Source organism: Paramacrobiotus metropolitanus, unplaced genomic scaffold (genome assembly GCF_019649055.1).
Source record: "Paramacrobiotus metropolitanus isolate TYO unplaced genomic scaffold, Prichtersi_v1.0 Parri_scaffold0000038, whole genome shotgun sequence".
NCBI classification, from domain to species: Eukaryota; Metazoa; Tardigrada; class Eutardigrada; order Parachela; family Macrobiotidae; genus Paramacrobiotus; species Paramacrobiotus metropolitanus.
In genome coordinates, this window is record NW_026570258.1 from 1,108,195 (window position 1) to 1,127,290 (window position 19,096).

The following is a 19,096-nucleotide window of genomic DNA, read 5'->3' on the forward strand; positions in this document are numbered from 1 at the left end:
ATTTCCTTTATTATTCTTCCCGAGCGCACTGCGGGTTTTCCAGTTTTCATATCATTTGCAGTGATCTGCTTGCGTTAGAAAATAACGTTGAGTACAGTAATTTGAACTAATTTGTAAGTAGTGTAATACAGATATGTACAGTATATTCATGCGTTACATAAGTTATTAGTAAACAGGAAATAGGAATTGCGTTTGATATCATCGTACCACTTCTCAATTTCCCGTCGCTTGCTCAGTTAAGTATCCATCACGCGAGGACGAATTGTTTTACCTATAGCCTACGGCCCTACAGGCTACAGGTATACTTATCGTTAAAATTTTAGCTTATAATTACACAAATTTGTGCGGGGTTTGTCAGTATGAGGTAATAGGTATCGGTTTATTTCATCGCTTTAGAAATCATGGCATGTTGTATCGCTCATCTTGCAAGGATCCCGACGAAGTGCTTGAGCCATCATATAAACCTTGCAGCAATAAGAAAAATTGGGAGACTCGGGATTCGGGGGAGCAGATTCACTGTCTCAACGAGGGACGCTCCGTTGAACGACCAAACAGTGAGTATCGTATATACAAGTAGATAATAATTATGCTTACATTACTTGTATTTACTTACTAAATACTATATGCACCAACTACATGTTTTTGCATGCATTAAATGCATGCATGCATAATTGTTCATGAATGCAGGGCCTGGGCCGTAGTAATATTTAACTAATTTTTTTCCATCGGTTGCACTTTACAGCGTTGGTTTGGCACGGTTACTCCTTGTTTCACCATTAAGGATGCGGATCGTACGAAGACCACAGAGTTAAAAAAAGGACATCAGCCACAGCAGAATTCATCGAACATTCAGCTGCGAATCGACAGCAAAATATTTTCCGTGAACAAAGACGCCCTGATCCAAGGCTCACCGTACTTCGCCGCCATGTTAAGTGGACATCTCCCGGAAAATAACACCACCAGCATCGTGCTCCATCGACCCGCGAACGTCCATCATCCAACACTGGTCACATTGGTAAAACACTTGAGCAGTGGAGACCGCATTTACAAACTATCCTTTAAGCGCAAAGATGCCGTTAATTTGTGGATGGCCGCCAAATACTTGCAGATGGACGGAGCCGTCGCGAAGGCTGAGCATATCCTGCGCGAGATAATGCGGCGACCGGAGAATGTGTACCGATTGTGGCGCCTGGCGCGCCGGGATGGACTGCCGGATCTGGAGAAACTAGCCGTAGCGAAGATTCTCCAGCAACTTCCCCGCCGCTCCGAGTTCGCTGAGTCCGAATTGTTTCTTCAGTGCAGTGTGGAAGAGGTCATGGATCTGCTGACTAATGAGGCGTACATTCCACATTCCGAAACCGCAGTGTATCGGGTTAGTGAGTCTTCTCAGCCTTTCAAGTACCGTAAAATCCGATATTGACGCCCTGGGCGTTTAATTTTTCGAAAGCTTCGAGAGGGGGCGTTTAAAACCGCAGGGGGCGTTTATTCCGGGGGGGCGTTTATTGTTTCATTTGAATAACGCGCTCATGAAATTTCATCGTCAAAGCCTAACGCTCAATATTAACAGGCATTTATAAGCTTAATGAATGTAAGCTAGTATCAGCAAAAACATGAGTATGCTTAAATTAGACCAGATTAATCAGATTCAGAATCAACTCCATCCTGTGCCAGAGGATCGTCCACTATTTCCTCATCGCTATTTTCATATTCTTCGTCCACGAGTTTTAGTTCTTCCTGCTCGTCTTCTTCCGATCTTGCTCAACATCTGCGGCTTTGTCCCGCAACAGTCCTAAGCCAAACTCACATCCACGACCTTCTTTGAAAATCATTATCTGATCATCCTCACTGCCATCCAGCGCGTTGCTGATGCCGCATGCCTTAAATGATTTTCTCACGATATCGGGTGATACTGATTCCCAAGCGTCAACTATCCACTGACAAAGCGTGGGGAGCGCAACCGCCTTCAGATTGCCGCCTTTAGTAACCTCGAGATTGTCCGAAGATAACCACTCGGTATAATATGTTCGTATGGCTTGCTTGAATGGTTTATTCCAGGACACATCAGCGGGTTGGACAAACTTTGTGCATCCTCCGGGGACCACAGCCATAAGTGTCTTTTGAAGTCCCAACTGCTTTTTAACAATTGGATCGATGTGACATTTGAATGAGTCCCACACAAGTAACCTTTGACCAAATAACGTACTCCCCAGCACTTCTTTCACATACGATTTGGTCAGCTCCGTGTTCATCCAGGTTGTTCCTTCATACTTCACGATCAGGTGACGACTGAACTTTTCCAGCTCTTTCAAGGGACGTTTCCGATTAAGCAAAACAAAAGGCTTCAGCTTCGTACCGTCCGCCTTTGCAGTCAGCATGACAGTTACACGCATTTTTTCATGACCAGTTGTCTTTACGGTGACTTCCTTTGCTCCAGTCGTTTCTAAAGTAGTATCAGATAGCATGTCGAACCACACCGCGGTTTCATCGCATCCAAAAATGTTGGGGGCCAGAATGTTGGGGTATATCAGAAACAACCCAAGATGCAAAGTTTTACTTTGTTTAACTAAGTTTTCAAAATTCGCATAATGTTATAAGAGCCGGATAAAAACTCCTTGGAGGTCAAGTTGTGTTGATGAATACTTACCATGTTTGACGTTTATCGCATTCCGAACATTTTCTCAATCATTATTAATATATGGATTTGCGTACCGAGAACCAGAGAACGCTATTCTCCGCATTGTTCGACACAATATGAGCTTTTCAGAACTGATGACGTGATAATTAGTGTTTTTGTACAAGTTTGTACACGATTAATGAAAAATTATCAAGTTGCCTAACGTGGAACAGCGCATATAATACACTGCCTCTGGCGTCCGGAAGGCGAATCCTAATTGTGAAAGTGTCCGGAATGTACTGAGTAGTTATAAGACTGCAGTTATAAGACTGAATTTGGCAAATTCATGTTTGCAGGCAATAGTGCGTTGGTGCATGCACGACGCCGCCGAACGTATGCAGTACATACATAAACTGTTGGATGGATACGTCGTGTGGGATAGCATGGATATTGAATCGCTGATAGCTTCCACTACCGGTCCACTGCAAGCCGCTTTAACACGAATTCGTGCTGATCGACACCGCGGTCTGATGGGCGGTGGTAGGTCGCTCAAACGTGCGATCCCGAAAGAAGCTATCTTCTACCACATGCGCGACGGGCACCCGCATCAGCTTCTTCGCTTCGATTTCCTCCGCAACGAGCTGACCAAGCTGGACACACCGCTGCAGGCGACGCTGGCCGAACGCTGGCCGACGATCCAAGCCGATGGTTTTGCGGTGGCCGTCGGAAGGGAACTGATCGTCGGCACCACATCGCCCGATCCGTATCATCACGAAATGATGGCCATGGACTGTAGCACCGGCTGCACACGGACGATTATGCTGCAGTCGCCCTTCAGCGGGTGCATGTGCGTGGTGGCGGTGGGCAGTGAAGTGTACGGTGCTGGTACAGCGATGAGTAGTCACAGCGAACGATGGTACTGCTTCGATGTGGCTACCGGGCAAGCCCGGGTATCGGAGCTGCCTTTCTACACTTTTGAGAAGCCGGCTATGCCGCCAAACATTCCGCCGGGGATGCAAATGCTGATGGATGTACTGATCGACGGTATAGAGGCCGTGTACCTGCGATATTACCGGTAAGAAAGTATACCAGAAAATTCATATGACCTTATACACAATAAAATATCTCCAGGAGTCGCCTACTGTAGCTGGATAATCACATATTTAATGTTAATTGCCCATTAGCCTTTGGTAGTGGGTCTGGCTTTAAGATTGTATGTTCTGAGTTCGATTCCTGGGTTGGGTAACTTAAATCTCAATCAAACCAAAAAAACGTATTGCATTTTCTAAATTGGCCGGATAATACTAATAAAATCTAAATAATCTTTATCATTTTATACGCAGCGCATCTATGGAGGCCTACCCTCTCCCTCACGGTCGAATCTGGTTTTCATCCGTCGGCTCCGTTGATGAGAAGCACGACAATCATCCCGAGAGTATGGTGGAGCTGTACGACATCCAGACCAACAAATGGACGAAACACACCGGTTGGACGGACGAACACAAGTTCCATCATCGCTGCGGGACGATCGTCTTCCAAGGATACCTGTACTTCATGGGTGGCTGTGTGGACGCCGAGGAATCGTTCTACTGGGAGAAAAATGGAAAAGCTGTGACAGCCTGCTACCGTGTCTCCCTAAGCCACGCCCAACCCGAACCGGAGCGCATCGCGGACCTAAACGTGGCGCGTTACCAACACTGCATCTTCATCAAGGACGGGCGGATCTGGGTGTACGGTGGAACGACCCACGTGGCCGGGGACAATCAGCGAAAACGGGCGCTGACGTCCTTTGAAGTGTACGATGTCGAGGCTGAACAGTGGACCGTGGTGGATGTGCCTATGTCCAAGGAACTGCAGGCGGAAGTAGCTGGAGGGTATTACGCGCAGAAGACAGTCTGTCTGCCGCTCCAGCATCGTCTGTCGACGGTATGCGATGGTCGTAATTTTCAGCGTCACGGCGATTACGACGAAGATAGATATTTTTATCGAATGTCCGATAAATTCAACGACAACCGGAAAGCCGATTGGCCGGCTGGTTTGGATGGTTGATGCTGTGTTCTGCTAAACGTTCTTTTTTTTGCATTTTTCATTTTTTCTTACGGTTTTTGTGTTCACAGGGATGATAGTCTCCACTTCATGCTGACTTTTATCTACGCATGTGAGCAATATTTTGTGGTCTAGAACTTCTCAATGTCAACCTGTTGTAATTAATTTTGCTATTGCATTTCGGTTTTGTACGGCTCACCGTTAAACAGATATTATTTTGTTTGAATTGTGTCTGCGCAAAGATTTTGATTTTAGACTAAATCTAACATTTCGAAAATTGGTAAGGAAAATTATCTGCTCTTCTAAGCGCTTTAAGCTATTCAGTGATTAATAGCGCAATCAATTCATTCATTCACCAATTATTCGCTCTTTATTAGCCAAGCTCAACCATACGCAAGCAAGTTAAAATCTAGACGATGTTCTTGGCAAGTGCGAATTTCATTGCATTTACATATTATTAACGAAAAAATACCAAAATTGAACATGAAAAAATAGAGTGTCGGTAACTGATCATGCACAGCGGATCATCATTAGTCATCCAGACCGGTCGGCCACTCGTTACCTTCGTCGCATTCCGAGCCGCCATTTTTCCTGTTATACTCATCAGTCATCCGATACGTAAATCCATCGTCGTCGTCCTCATAATTGCCCTCGTACTCATCCCCGACACATACCGCCGGAATGCGATGCTGCAAACGCGGCAGATAGACGGTCTTCTGCGCATAATCTCCACCAGCTACTTCTGCCTCAAGCTCCTTCGTCATCGGCACATCCACCACGGTCCACTGGTTCTCCTCCGCATTGTATCGTTCGAAGGACATCAGCGCCCGTTTTCGCTGATTATCGCCGTCGACGTGGGTCGTTCCGCCGTACACCCAAATCTGTCCGTCTTTGATGAATATACAGTGTTGGTAACGGGCCACGTTCAGATCCGCGATGCGCTCCGGTTCAGCCTGGGTGTGGCTCAGTGAGACACGGTAGCAGGCGGCCACAGCCTTCCCATTTTCCTCCCAGTAGAACGATTCCTTGGCGTCCACGCAGCCCCCCGTGAAGTACAGATACCCTTGGAAGACGATCGCTCCGCAGCGATGATGGAACATGGTTTCATCTTTCCAACCGGTGTGCTTCGTCCATTTGTTGCTGCGGATGTCGTATATCTCCACCATACTTTCCGGATTGGTGGCATGCTTCTCGTCAACGGAACCAACCGACACGAAGACGATTCTGCCGTGAGGAAGAAAGTACGCTTCCATCGACGCTCTGTGAAGAGAAATTCCGTTTTTGCGAATGCTGCTGTTACACCGAATCTGTGCACCGAACTGAAAAAGCTGATACCCTAATAGCGTTCAGTAACAACTTGCGAAGGTTATTGCTACAGTACACGGAAAACATTCGAACTTACCGGTAATACCGGAAGATTAGTGCGGCAATGCCACGTTTAGCATAAATCATGTCCTGCAGCATTTCCATTTCCATCGTTTGGACTTCATTGGCACCGTTGTTGCGGGCAAATTGAACGAGATTCGGTGGTTCTTTCTCGAAAGTGTAGTACGGCATTTGGGATGTTCGGCGCAGTTGTCCCGTGGCCACATCGAAGCAGAACCAATCGCGAGAATGATGACTACCGTGCGCACCCGCAGCACAGATTTCACTGCCCACCGCAACCACGCCCATGCACTCGTTGAAGAGCGATTCCACCATCAAAGTGCGCGTGCTGCCGCTGATGCAGTCCATGGCCATCATTTCCTGATTGGGTTCGGTGCCGACGATTAGTTCCCGGCCCACGGCCACCGCGAACCCGTCGGCTTTAATCGTCGGTGAATGCTCGGCCAATGTCGCTTGCACTGGGGTGCCCAATTTGGTCAGCTCGTTGCGGGTGAAATCGAAGCGGAGGAGCTGGTGCGGATGCCCTTCGCGCATATGGTAGAAGATGGCCTCTTTCGGTGCGGCACGCTTCAACAACGCTCCACCACCCATCAGACCGTGGAGGCGATCGGTCAGAATCTGCGTCAAGGCTTCGTGCAGTTCTCCCGAAGAGGTTGTGATGAGCGTGTTGATGTCCATCTGATCCCACACGATACACATGTTCAGCAGATGATACAGGTGCTGTGAGCGCTCGAGGGCGTCGTGCATGCACCAGCGCAGTACCGCCTGCAAAGGTCGAGTTAAAAGCCAGAGTTATTTCAACTTATTTGTAAACTGTTATCTCCCGAGTCCTCACATCTCACATTGCGAAATCTGACAAAATATGAATTAAGTGTGAAGAACCAAATTGATAATAAGGGAATGGTGTTTCAAAATATTAAAGCTGCATGGTAGATCCTGCACAATTACCTACCTGATACACCGTCGCTTCCGAATCTAGAATGTACTCATCATGGGTCAGCAGGGCCGTGACCTCTTCCACGCTGCACTGAAGAAACTGCTCCGATTCAGCAAACTGGACGCGACGAGGCAGCGTCTGCAGAATTTTCGTAAAGGTCATTTTTTCAGATCTGACAGCCCATCCCGACGAGCCAGACGCCAAAGACGGTACACGTTCTCGATCGTTTCATCAGACCCTCCAGAATCCCCGCGGCCGTTTTCTCGGCTGTGTCTAATTGCAGAAATCTGGAAGCGATCCACACTTTCACGGCGTCCTTCCGTTCAATGGACAATTCCGAGTCATCATTGCTGAGGTTCTCCACCAATTTGACTAGGGTTTCCATATGGACGTTCTCAGGTGGCTGCAGCTCAATTCTGGTCGAATTGCTGAAATTCTCCGTTGCGAACATGGTCGCGAAGTACGCTGACTTGGCCAAGAGAGCATCTTTATCCACGGATACCTCCGCACTGCCGATGCGCAGTTGTATCCTATCTGACTTCTGGTCAGGTTGAAGTTCCGTCTTCAGTTTCTTAGTTTTAGGACCCATTATGCCACAGAAAATTGCTGGTTTTGACAAGCCTTTTAATCAACTGAAAATTAATCGTCACGAGTCGCTATTCAAAACTGCCTAAATATTGCAAACCTTCAACTCAGATTCGTGCAAGGAAGCGAAGTGCATAATAAAATAACTTTGCGATGAATGATTATGCGATGACTGGCAAATGCAACTATTTCATGAAGCAGCTCAGGTTTTAACTTCCCAGCAGTGTGCGATGCGCCAGCAAAGATTATCCAATGATCAGCGTACGACACATCTTCAGGATAATAATTATACGGTGTGCAGCTTTGTGTACGAAGAAGTATGCTTCGTAGAAGTACGTTCCCTTCAAGCCCGGCTTCCTAAACCGTCAACAAAAATATGAATAAAAGCCCAGCATATGATTCAAATAACAGCGGCCGTTATCATACGGCCGGTACGGCGTACGATAGTTTCCTCCTAGTGACCCGTTATGACAATGTGTGGCGTGTCAAAACAGTCAAAGCGTAACGGTTTGTAATAGCTGTCAAGCGTAGAACATTGCCAAATCGCACAACCCTGCGACTGGAAACCGGTATCGACGCCGTCAGTGCCCGAATGTTGCACAGAGACTCAATCAGTTCTGTACAACGGCGGCAGCGACTGTCAAGACGAAAGGACATGCACGCAGTTCCAGCATCGCCTTGCAGCCGACCACTGTGTTGTGAAGTGGCACAACACAGCCAATTATCGGCAAAAGATGGCTGTAACGGCGCAAAACGTCCGGACGTCTGACTGTTTGTGAGATGTGCGGAGTGCGGACGTATTGGTCGGTTACAGATGGCGCGCAACATCCGCATTGTGGGCATAAAGGTTAAGCGAACGGTGCTGCGAACTGCAGAGCGACTGCAAATCTACAATTACGGATCCTTCCAAATCTTGTGCAGAGCAAAAAAGACAGTATACTGGGTCTCGCCGTCTCACACCAGTCCGACTGCTGCCGTTTACCGGACGATACGTCGTCAATGTGCTGGCGTGTAACGACCCAGCGCCACGTGACACTCCCGTGGTGGAGCCATTTATCAACTGTTTCCGAAGCGCGGCCGTGAAGAACTGCGATTTCTTCCACAACAACCAACAACAAACATGCCGAAAATTCCATGCCGAGTCGGAATTGCCGACGTGCTTGGGTGCCATTTATTAATATTGAAATGTACTCGCCGCTACTCGGTATCGATTGTCTGTGCCGCATTCGCTCTTGATTAACTTTTTATATGAGTACTTCTAATTACGCAAATAAAAGAACCGCATCCAATTACAAAACGATTTAATTACAAAACTAACTTTAGTGCCGGATTCCAGATTGTACTGTACAGCTCTTTGGCTAATGTTCCCATATACGGCAGGGGATAAAAGGTGGCAGTGGCACCTGCCACTGGCACCTGCCACCGGCAGGGGCACTTGCCACTACGCGTTCTGGCAAGCGATAAAACGTGGCAACTTTTAAAAATTCAGAATCAGCTTGAGACAATGTTCCCATCCAACGAAAAGTTCTAAGGAGAGCTTTTTCGTATTTTCACAGATGGACTCTACAGAACATGTCTATGGACGCACACCCCAGCTGAGTCTTGTGTCCGCGCCTTCCAATGCAGTATTAAAAAGGTGCTGCAAGCCTGCAACTCTGTTTAGCAGACGAAAGTGTCACCGATTACACTCACAATCAGTGCCAGCGCAAGCGCAAGGTTTCTTGCGCGGAAAAAGCGCAAGAAACCTTCAAAAATTGATAAGTCTTAAATGGCTAAAAAAATGTTTTCTCTGTACGAGTCAGGCTGCAATGCCTGGGGGGGGGGCGCATTGTCCACTGACGAATGTGGCGCATGTAACGGTGACCGCATAATGTGCCAAACACCGGCTTAAAGTCCTCAAAGGTTTCAGTTACGCCCAATAGACTGTAAGACAACGAAAAAGTAAAAAAACTTGCGCTTGATTCTGGCAAACAAAGAGCGCTTCTGGTTATAATTTTTTATGAATCTGTGCTGTAGATACTGCAGATGTAATCGGTGTGCAATATTTTTATTTTGTTTGTTTTCGTTTTTTATCTTTTTTGACAAACCCTGAGCGAACCATCGGTACGCACTCGGTTCGGTATCCCTCGTACTAAGACGCGTCAAGAATGTTTTTTTTACGAAGTGGCTATTTTGCCGCAGTATTTGCGGTAAAACAGCCTTTAGCTATTTTGCCGCACTATGGCCGGCAAAATAGCCATTCACTATTTTGCCGCACACTGCGTTACAATAGCCTTTAGCTATTTTACCGTAGTAAGAGCGGCAAAATAGCCCTTTACTATTTTGCCGCAGTTTCCTAATATTATCGTGAGAATCGGCGTATTGATAATGTGGTTAAGTATTGTAACGAGAGTAATCGAATGACCGCCTTGTTTACAGTGTTGTTGGTTTTCTTTACTGTTCATTGGTTGTTGTTTTCACTGTGTAACTGAGTGATTCATCCTTCTTTTTCTCTACACTTTTACCGGGCAAACGTCTAAGAGAATGGAACACACTTTTCATTAGAGTCTTAGAGAATCCTCTGAATGGATGCTTGCCACGCTTGCCAAGCTTGCCCTGCTTGTACACTTGTTGATTAAATGCTTGGAAACGACGTTGTTTTGTTTGACTCCCCGGGATAATGCACCCATCATTCCGCTCGTCATTGTCACTGTAAATCCACTTCCGATTCACTGCTGAGCTCACGCCCGGCAGTGCCGGCATTTCCATCACCAGCCGACACAATATCGTGGTACGGTCAACACACCAACCCACTAGAACGCCGGCATAACCGCCCGCGTTACAGTATCCACTTGTTTAATGTGTCTAGACTTCCCTTCCTGTCAGTTATCGGTCACATTAGGGAAGTCGTGCCGCAGTTAGTGTCAGACACGGGGCACACCAAAAAAGAGAGTTTAGTGTCAGACAAGGTAGACATTAGTGATAGCGTGTCTTAGTGGGTGTCAGGTACTGGGGACATTATTGACGATTCGTCAGAACTGGCGTCAGACATAAGGACAATAGAAAAGCGTTCACAGGTTGGGAGGCATGGATGACATTCCTGACGGCGGGCTTAACTGATGTCAGACAAAGGGAACAATAGAGACGGTGTGTTTTGCATGTGCTGACTCTGGCCCCTTCCTCATCCAAGCTACTCGCCTCATCTTCGGAGTCGATGTCCGACGACTGGTCGTCCGAGTCATTCGATGGCAGTCGGTTGTGCTGGCGAGCTCCGAGCCCAAGGGGTCCAGCGATCCCTCCGTATCCATCTGCATCGCCAGGTTGGTTTACGATCTCGAGCCTGAGCTTTCTGCAACGGGCGGGCGCATCTAGCAGCCAGCTGATCTTGCACTCCTTCGGCTGATGGTAACTGTGGCGGAACCGATTTAAAATCCGTGTCGAATCGCTGCGTCGGTACATCGTCCATTCTTGAGGTGGCAGCGTCGGCCTGCTACCTTACTCCTGTATGTCACCATCCGCAAAGTAACCTATCCACGCAATACGCAAACTGACCTGTCCACGCAGTGGGCCAAAATGGAGCAAGGACAGTAACATCCTAGGACAGTATTGCCGCCAGAACTCGACCGGAGACTGTTCTCGCTGAGGCACTTGAACAGAACTTCGGCCCGAGTGGCGGCCCACGCCGCGCAGCGCTAAGGGAATGGTGACATGTCGCTCCGTAACTCAAACTATATTTTGTCTAGCTCGATCTTCCATAAAATCTTTTCTACCGACATGTCTCCCCGCTCGGTCAACATCCGCTCGATAGCGACTTTGGTCGACCAGGACTAGAGTCGGCCGGCGAGTAACGTCAATGCTCGTTGTTTTTTTCCGGAAAAGCCCTTTCGGGTATTCAAACTTTCTCTCGTACCAGGTGCGGTACCATTCGAACCTAACCGGAGCAAGGACAGTAACATCCTAGTAACAAGGACAGCGTTTGAAACTTGTCCGGTTTCGCTTGTACGCAAAGTAGGTGAGGGCTGCTTCGGCCTTTCAATGTGACGGTTGCCGTGCAGCAGTGAGTGACGGCGAATTCCACCGACTCTGACAATCATCTTGTAGTATTCGAGCACTTCCGTTTTAACGTTTCCTCTTCTCGGTATTCTGAAAAAGGCCATGACTCCGGTATCGAGGATCGCCATTGTCAGATTCACTCCGATCGCTACCTCGTCTATCCAGGCCGGCACTGTAATCGATCGAAGTATATCGGTCGGGCTCGGTATAGGTATTGTAAATATAACTGCTTTCAGCGTATCAGCAACACTGGGCCGGGATCATTAGTTGCTAGCGCCGGGATCATTAGTTGCTAGGGTTACTCCGACTCGTCGGTCCGGCTGTCCTCGCGCTAATCGGTCGATGCAAGTTTCTTCGACTGGTCGCATGACTGCGGTAAAGCAGGGAGTGCCCGGGGCGGAAAACTCCCGGGCTGGTAACTCAGTAACTGCAGTAGCCGTGGTGACGGCTTCAGAAGACGAGGTGGAAATAACTAGGGTATGCCGCCGATGGTGCAGCCTGAAAACCTTGCGTCCCGGAAGATTGGCAGAAGGTCCCGGTATACCCGAAGGATGCAATGGGGGCGCCAAAGGTTCAGTCTGGCCAGATAATAATATTATAACAGCAGCTGCCGATTTAAACACAGCCGTTGATGTAATAGTTCGAACCGATGTATGTCTCGGTGCAGATTGGTCTGCCGAGCAGCCACACAGCGCCAGTCCTGATGCCCAGACAAATATTTGGTTGCCAGATAACGCCCGCGGGAACGCAAACGGTAGGTGAGTGTGGGCGGCTTGCGGCTTGCTCGGCCGAAGATCTTTACCAAAACCAGCGAACATGACCCGATCTGGATGGACTAATGGAGCGCCGGGTAGCAAAAATGCGCCTGAGGAGCGACCATTTGGGCCGGAAGGCGCTTTTCTCTTTTGTACATAAAACCAGCGCCTGTCGATACCGATGTCACCGTCCAGCGATTACGGTGCCGAATGACACAGTGGCGGCCGAGCAGTGACACCGACAGGAGATATTTAATTCCTCAGGCTCGGACTCGGACGACGGATATATTTCTAAGCTGCCGAACGCGCCAAGGAATCCAACCTGTCGGGGACATCATGGGCAGCGAGTTCCCTTTTAAGCTGGATAAGTTTACCAGCCGGATTAGTTTACCAGCCCATCTGGACGGGGTAATCGACTTCGCGGTAACCCGCCGACGGGGGATGCGAAACGGACGGACGAACAACTCGACCCCATCGTAACCACTCGACGGTACGGTCTTCATACAGCGACAAGACGTAAGTGGCTCAACTCGTAACGTACGATCGACGTCGACTGCTGCGGGGTGCGCTTTGGACAGCAAAGGCGAACAGTACACTTGTACGACCGAATAGAGATTCCCGACTGCTCAATACCCTGGTAACTGGGACGTTGAAGCCCGGAAGAAAACTCACGCCCAGTTTGCAGTGCAGCGCAGGCTTAGAGATGTCAACGGTTCGACCGGTTCGGTTCGGTTTGACAAGCGACTCGACTTCACCTCCGGGTCACTAATCTCCATCGGTTCGAAATGCAAGTCACTTTAATCGGTTCGGTTGCAGCGGTAAGTCGAAGCGAAGCGAACCGAACCGACTTTAACCAAAAATTTTAAGCGCCTTCCCTGCCTTTGTTAAGGTTGTAAAACGAAGGCCAGTTCGATTTGGACTTCCCGCGCCTACTAGATTGCCAAAATTCTGGCCGGCTCCATTCCATCCGTCGTCGGTCCAGTTCTAGTGAGCATGGCCGTCGTCAAAGTTATCACAGACACTTCTTCACCGCTTCCGCGCTGCTGGCCGAAGTTCCCTCCGTAGCCAGACTTCTATAGTGTCGTTCTATCGTCTAGTGCCGTTCTCATAACTACCTTTCGGCAAGATATGTTCCCCGTCTTGCATTGGAGGAAGGTGGCGTACACAGGGCTGACAGCTGTTGAGCTACTAGCAAATGCCAGCCCGAGCGATGCGGATCCGTATGTCGGCTGCACCGGCACGTACATAATCTCGAAAGCCAGTGTTATTTTCGGCGGCGGTCATTGATGCTGCAGGGTAGCTAGTGGTGCCGCCAGTCGATGTTCTGTGCCGCCGCCACATTGGCTCATGCAGTCGGCTCAGTCTCTGGTGACAGCGGAGTGGCGTGTATCATCCGGGCGGCTGCGCTCTGAGAAACCAGCTACGTGTACTTAAACGCCTTGTATCTTGGCTTTCCGACCTAATAACCGCGGAGTAATCCAGGTACTTCTACAGCAATTAAATGACTGCGGATGTCCAGAGCGTGCTTCAGCTGCTAACCGTCCACTTTCTTGCACACGAAGTGCAGGAAAACCTTCTCTTTAAGACTGGGCTGCGACTGTATGGCTTTAATTGCGGCGTGAACTGCTCTGTGGTATCGAATCCTTGTCGATACTATCGCCCGGCATCTTCGGCCAAGGCATGGATGCGTTCTTGTTTGGCGAAATTAACCGAAATCCTGGGCATCTGGATATCGAACGACCATCTTCCCTCCGCTTCTGCTGCCATATGCCCCTGGTACCTGCTTCCAGCATCAATGTCATGACTCCTTCTTGGAGGCGTCCACTTCATCAAGCTGTAGCTCCTCAACCTCTCGTTTGCGGCTTTACCGGGCGTGCCGATGCCTTGGTTTTTCTTTTGTCTCGGTCAATTCTATCGACTTTGTCACAGTCGCCTCGTCGAGGTAAAGTCAATTTTTGTTTCTGGGGAGCCAATTTTTGTTGCTGGGGAAGATCCTCTTCAATATAAATCATTGTAATCCTGACCGCCGTTGTTGGGCTGTCAATTTCGCCCGACCAATTCCGTTGGTATTGGACCTCTCTCGGCTGCCGCACCCCTGTTCGCCTCGGGAGGGTATATCCTCAAGGTGTCATGTGGCCCCGACCGGCCACTGTTTTTGAACAGCTGACCGAGGTGTAGGGCCGGGTTGTCCTCCTGGTAAGACGGGCTGCTGTCCGGTGATGGCGGCGGATCGTTGTACAAAACTGGGGTGCATTCCGGCCTGTTGAAGTATCGGGCCGACCGGCTGTCCGAACCCAGTTTCCTGCTGCGGCATCATGCCGGGCATTTGTACAGGTAGAAATCACCATCCGCTGAAGAATAAAGGTTATTGAATTCGGTTTGGCAACACTTTACCGACAAAGCATTAAGGCGCTGTGCCAGCTCTTATCCAAAGTCGCGCTGATGTGACCTATCGGATAAGTCACCAGCTGGGTCCGCCATGTCAGTCGGGTCCCTTGTGTTTGCCCAATTCGTTCGTGGTCTGGCCCGCCGCTCCGGGTGATTTCTTCCCGCTGCTACAACTGACATTGTCCTTCCTTCCGACGTTGACCTTCCAATGTTCCGACCTGTAGCGACTGTCGGTCCGGATTCTTGGATTCGTCGTCTCATCGTGTCGGTAGTCCGGGTTGCCGTGCCGTTCGTTATGACTAAGCCATCCGGTCGCGGAGGCGCACTCGATGCATCAGTCGAGGTCTCCGGTCTGGTCGGCATGAACGTCGGGCGTTCCTGACTTCAATGCATCATGCCGATGCTGAATGCCGCCACCAAATTTGGGATGAACTGACCCACCCATTCCGACCCGTCGTATCTAGTAGAGTGCTTACTCCGTCGCGGTTGTAGTATGGAACCAGGTGGGTGTGATAGGATGACGGGTCATCTTCCACGACTGACGGCATAGGGACCAGAACAGGACCGCCGTACAACCGGCAATTAGTTCAGATTTGTATCTCTGGATGGCGAAACGTTTCAACGCTGAGATGGGTTTCTTTTACGCCTCCGCTGGGCTTTCTGCTTCATGGTCGCCGACCTCTAACGAAACTGAGCTTCCAGTCCGGTTATGGTCTGCCAGATTATTGACAGGGCTGTTTTTAAGCCGGCTACTATTTTTTTGAACTGTTCCACCCGGTGTATCGTTGCTTTTAGTTCCGCATCTAGACTTAGGTGGCCCAAGTGCAGGTCAGACAACTCCTTTGCCGCTGCGACCCTCAATGTGATGAAACTTGACCGACATCGACCGACATCATATCGTACTTTTTGTTGCACTCTTCCCCGTTCATCCGTTGCCATCTGGAGGTGCTGTCGCTCGGTTTGTCATCTCATTTTCGTTGCTACGCACCTATATAAAATTGGCGTTCTCAGTGCCATTATATTCAACCGCTTCTGGAGTCAGTCGGTGGCTTCCGTCAGGTTCGAATTCTTTGTACACAAAGTGGAATTGGTGATTTCCTTGTCAGCTAAGGCTTACTTCATCTGGTCAGTCTTGTTCCAGGCGGCTGCCAACTGCAGTTCCAGATAAGCTGATTGCACGGTTCTGGTGTCCCATTCGGTTATAAGCCGGTTGACTGTTTGTGCAGGTCCCTTTCTTCGGTTTCCAACCGCTCGACTGCTGAGTCAATCTCGGCAAGCGCTTCCACCCATCAGGCGTTATGCTTACAAGCGACCTTCAACTGCGCTTCCGGCTTGCCCACGTGGTCGCTAATCTCTATCAAGTCGTCGTGACAGTGCTTCTAGCGGAACCAGTGTGGCCCGCAGGTGGCTTTCCGTCGTTCCCGGTTGAGTTTCTGCGAGCCGCTTCTTCAAGCCGCCGACTCTATCTATACTGCCCATCCACAAGTTTTTGTTGGCTTTAGGCAATCCCTTGCCACCTTTAGTTCGTGGTGCAATTCCGTTGCCTACTGTCGTTTTCCACGACATCCGTAATCTGGTTCGATTGCGCTCAGTAAAGGTGTCGAGACCCGTTATTCTCCTGCCACGCTACCGGTTACTATTGTTCTTTCGGCGCCTGAAATATCAACTTTGTCGGGTCGGGTCGGCTTCTGTCCATCTTAGGTGTCGACTCAGGACAGCCGCAAACCAGTGACACCGGAGCAGCCGCGGCTTGAACGGTGCCGATCGGCGACAGCATGGTCGAGTCGTCCGTCATAAAGTTGCTAGAACTCTATGTTGCTCTGTTGAGTGACCGTTGGCGGGTTCAGATCCGCGCCGGCAGACCTAACTGCCGAGCAGAGCTGCGGTCTGCCCGCTGCGGTCCTCTACCCGTTCACCGGGGTGTGATGTCATCGCTTCGGCCTGACCAGCTTTGCCTACCTTGGCGCCGTGGATGACGAGGGCCGCGTGGACTGATTCTCCGTTCGTGCCATCAGGGTGTTCCGATTTTAGATCGGCCGACTTCGGAACGACCACCATATCAGACGGAATCACCTTGCCTAGGTTGTCTTTGCCTACGTTGTAGTCAGGCGGATGTATCGACTGGTAACGCCGCTTCCATAGCTCCCTCGACCATGTTGAGGCATTTAACGCATTCAAGTTTTTACTTTTAACGCTGGATTGCACTGACATCTCAAGCGCTCGGGTCACTTGAGCGTTAACGCTCAGCGTCGACTCAGACCACCTATAATATCTCCATTGTCTGACACCAACTAAGACACACACCGGCGTGACGCCGCCCCTATGCACCCATGCCTCACACCAACTAAAGTTCGCCGTTTCTTTTATTGTTCTCCTTGTGTGACATCAACCAAGACACGATGTCCCAATGTTTCCCTTGTCAGAGCCCGACTAAGACACGGCGTCTGGAATGCTCAACATGCCTGACACAAACTGAGACACGCCTGTAACCGCCCAAAACGTTCGAACAACTGAGACCTCCGGCGAACGTTTCGTCGCGTAAACCGTCCAAAACTATCGGGGCCGCCCAAAGTCCGCCGGATATTTTGCCACCTAGTTTGTTTTGCCTTTTCCAGCGCCGGCCGCAAGAGCGAGACTAATTTTGTATCTGGAAGGTTTTGCCTGACCAATAATTCGTACCCGTTCGTTGTGGCCTGAGTCCTTGACCAAACAATTCGTATCCATCCAAACGTTCTGACTTGACCAAACGATTCGTATCCGGTTGACCGCACAGCTGGTACCGTGACGTTTTTAGCTGACCGCCAATTCGTATCCGCCCGTTTCTCCTTAACTATTGATATGTATCCGCTTGTTTTGGTCTGAATTCTTATCCGGTCGTTTCTGTCGGAGTGTAATTTCGTTACCCTGTTGTTTCTGCGGCAGTAAAGTTTTGTATCAGGTTGTTTCTGCGGAGTGTAGTACAAATTTTGAGGCCCGGCAGGCCACAACGTCCGAATACAATATATGCAGGCAGGTAAAAGCGTCCGGGTAGGAGTTGTGCGGTCGTCCAGATACGAATTGAGTGGTCAGTCCAAAGCGTCCGGATTGCCGTTTGCCGGTTTCTTTAGCCGACTGCCGTTTGTCGGTTTCTTGAGACGTCATGCTTGCTAATTTCATCACTGTACTCACGGCAACAATATAAAAAAGGCTTTTTATTTTTGTGAATTAAATTTGTATTCATATCTTAATCTGTATACGGTCGTAGTTTCTGTCCAGATTAAGCGCAGCGGCTGGCGTGCCGTGGCTTCATCATACAAATTGATATCTTTGATTCGCGATCCAGGCACATCATTTACGGCTGTATGCAAGCAAATTTAACAAAAACGCATTGTATTTGCCAGACGAGAACTGTTTGTAACGTCACAGGAGTTCACTCAAGTAACAGGTTAAATCATCGAACCAGAAACAGCTACTGTGGCGACCTGAACCTCACTCCGATAGTCGCTAAAGGCTATTACTTTAGCATACTATACCGGTAGGTGGCCGCAGCATAGCAGTGATGATAGCACGTCAGCTATCTTTACGAACCGTACCACCGAGTAAACTGCGGCAAAATAGCGAAGGGCTATTATAACGCAGTGTGCGGTAAAATAACAAAAGGCTATTGTGCCGCACATACTGCGGCAAAATAGCGAAAGGCTATTGTAGCGCAGTGTGCGGCAAAATAGCAAAAGGCTATTTTGACGCACTGTAAAAACTGTGGCAAAATAGCCTTAGCCTTTTTTTTATAATCAGGGTTCATCATACCTGACGTGGACCATGCACATGCACGCCTTCAAGAGTTTAAGGTTTTTTGAGTTGTTAATAACGAGAAAAGTGGTGGCTTCCTTCATAATTTTTGATTTTTTAATTTTTAACAGTTGCCACGTTTTATCGCTTGCCAGAACGCGTAGTGGCAAGTGCCACTGCCGGTGGCGGTTGCCAGTGGCAGGTGCCACTGCCACCTTTTATCCCCTGCCCCCATATACAGACAACAGACAGGAGAAAAAGCTAAGAAACTAGCAATCACTAAACTAACAGCTTTCGCACATTCAAGTTTTTACTCCTCTCTTCCTCGTGATCGTCGTCGTCTTCCTTCTCCTCTTCGGACTCGTAGTCGCTGGGTTGCTCGGCGTGGCCGGACTGCTCTTCGTGATCCCAGTCCTGCATGCAGTGCGCTAAGGCAGCCAGGCAGAATTTGTTCAGCTGGCCGACGTCCACGCTGGCCATGTTGTACAACCATCGGCGTCCCCGATAATGTGCCGACAGACGGGGATCGCTGGCCTGGTGCACCCGCAGAATCTGCAGTAAACAGATACCCTACCGTTCTGCACA

General features: G+C 49.2%; 1 protein-coding gene across 1 annotated transcript; it reads left to right on the forward strand.

Moving 5' to 3' along the window:
* Window positions 1-59: 59 nt before the first annotated feature.
* Window positions 60-4,798, forward strand: LOC129590041 (uncharacterized). Its single transcript, XM_055485016.1, has 5 exons — window positions 60-299; window positions 397-554; window positions 743-1,372; window positions 2,971-3,689; window positions 3,958-4,798. The coding sequence occupies exons 2-5, from the start codon at window positions 402-404 to the stop codon at window positions 4,661-4,663; spliced, it is 2,208 nt and encodes a 735-aa protein (XP_055340991.1). The 5' UTR covers window positions 60-299; window positions 397-401; the 3' UTR covers window positions 4,664-4,798.
* The last annotated feature ends 14,298 nt before the right edge of the window (window positions 4,799-19,096 follow it).

Coding starts and splice junctions, on each gene's coding strand:
- LOC129590041 (XM_055485016.1), top strand. CDS start 402: ATGGCATGTTGTATCGCTCATCTTGCAAGGATCCCGACGAAGTGCTTG. Junction 555..742: donor CTCCGTTGAACGACCAAACA/GTGAGTATCGTA, acceptor TGCACTTTACAG/CGTTGGTTTGGCACGGTTAC. Junction 1,373..2,970: donor CCGAAACCGCAGTGTATCGG/GTTAGTGAGTCT, acceptor TCATGTTTGCAG/GCAATAGTGCGTTGGTGCAT.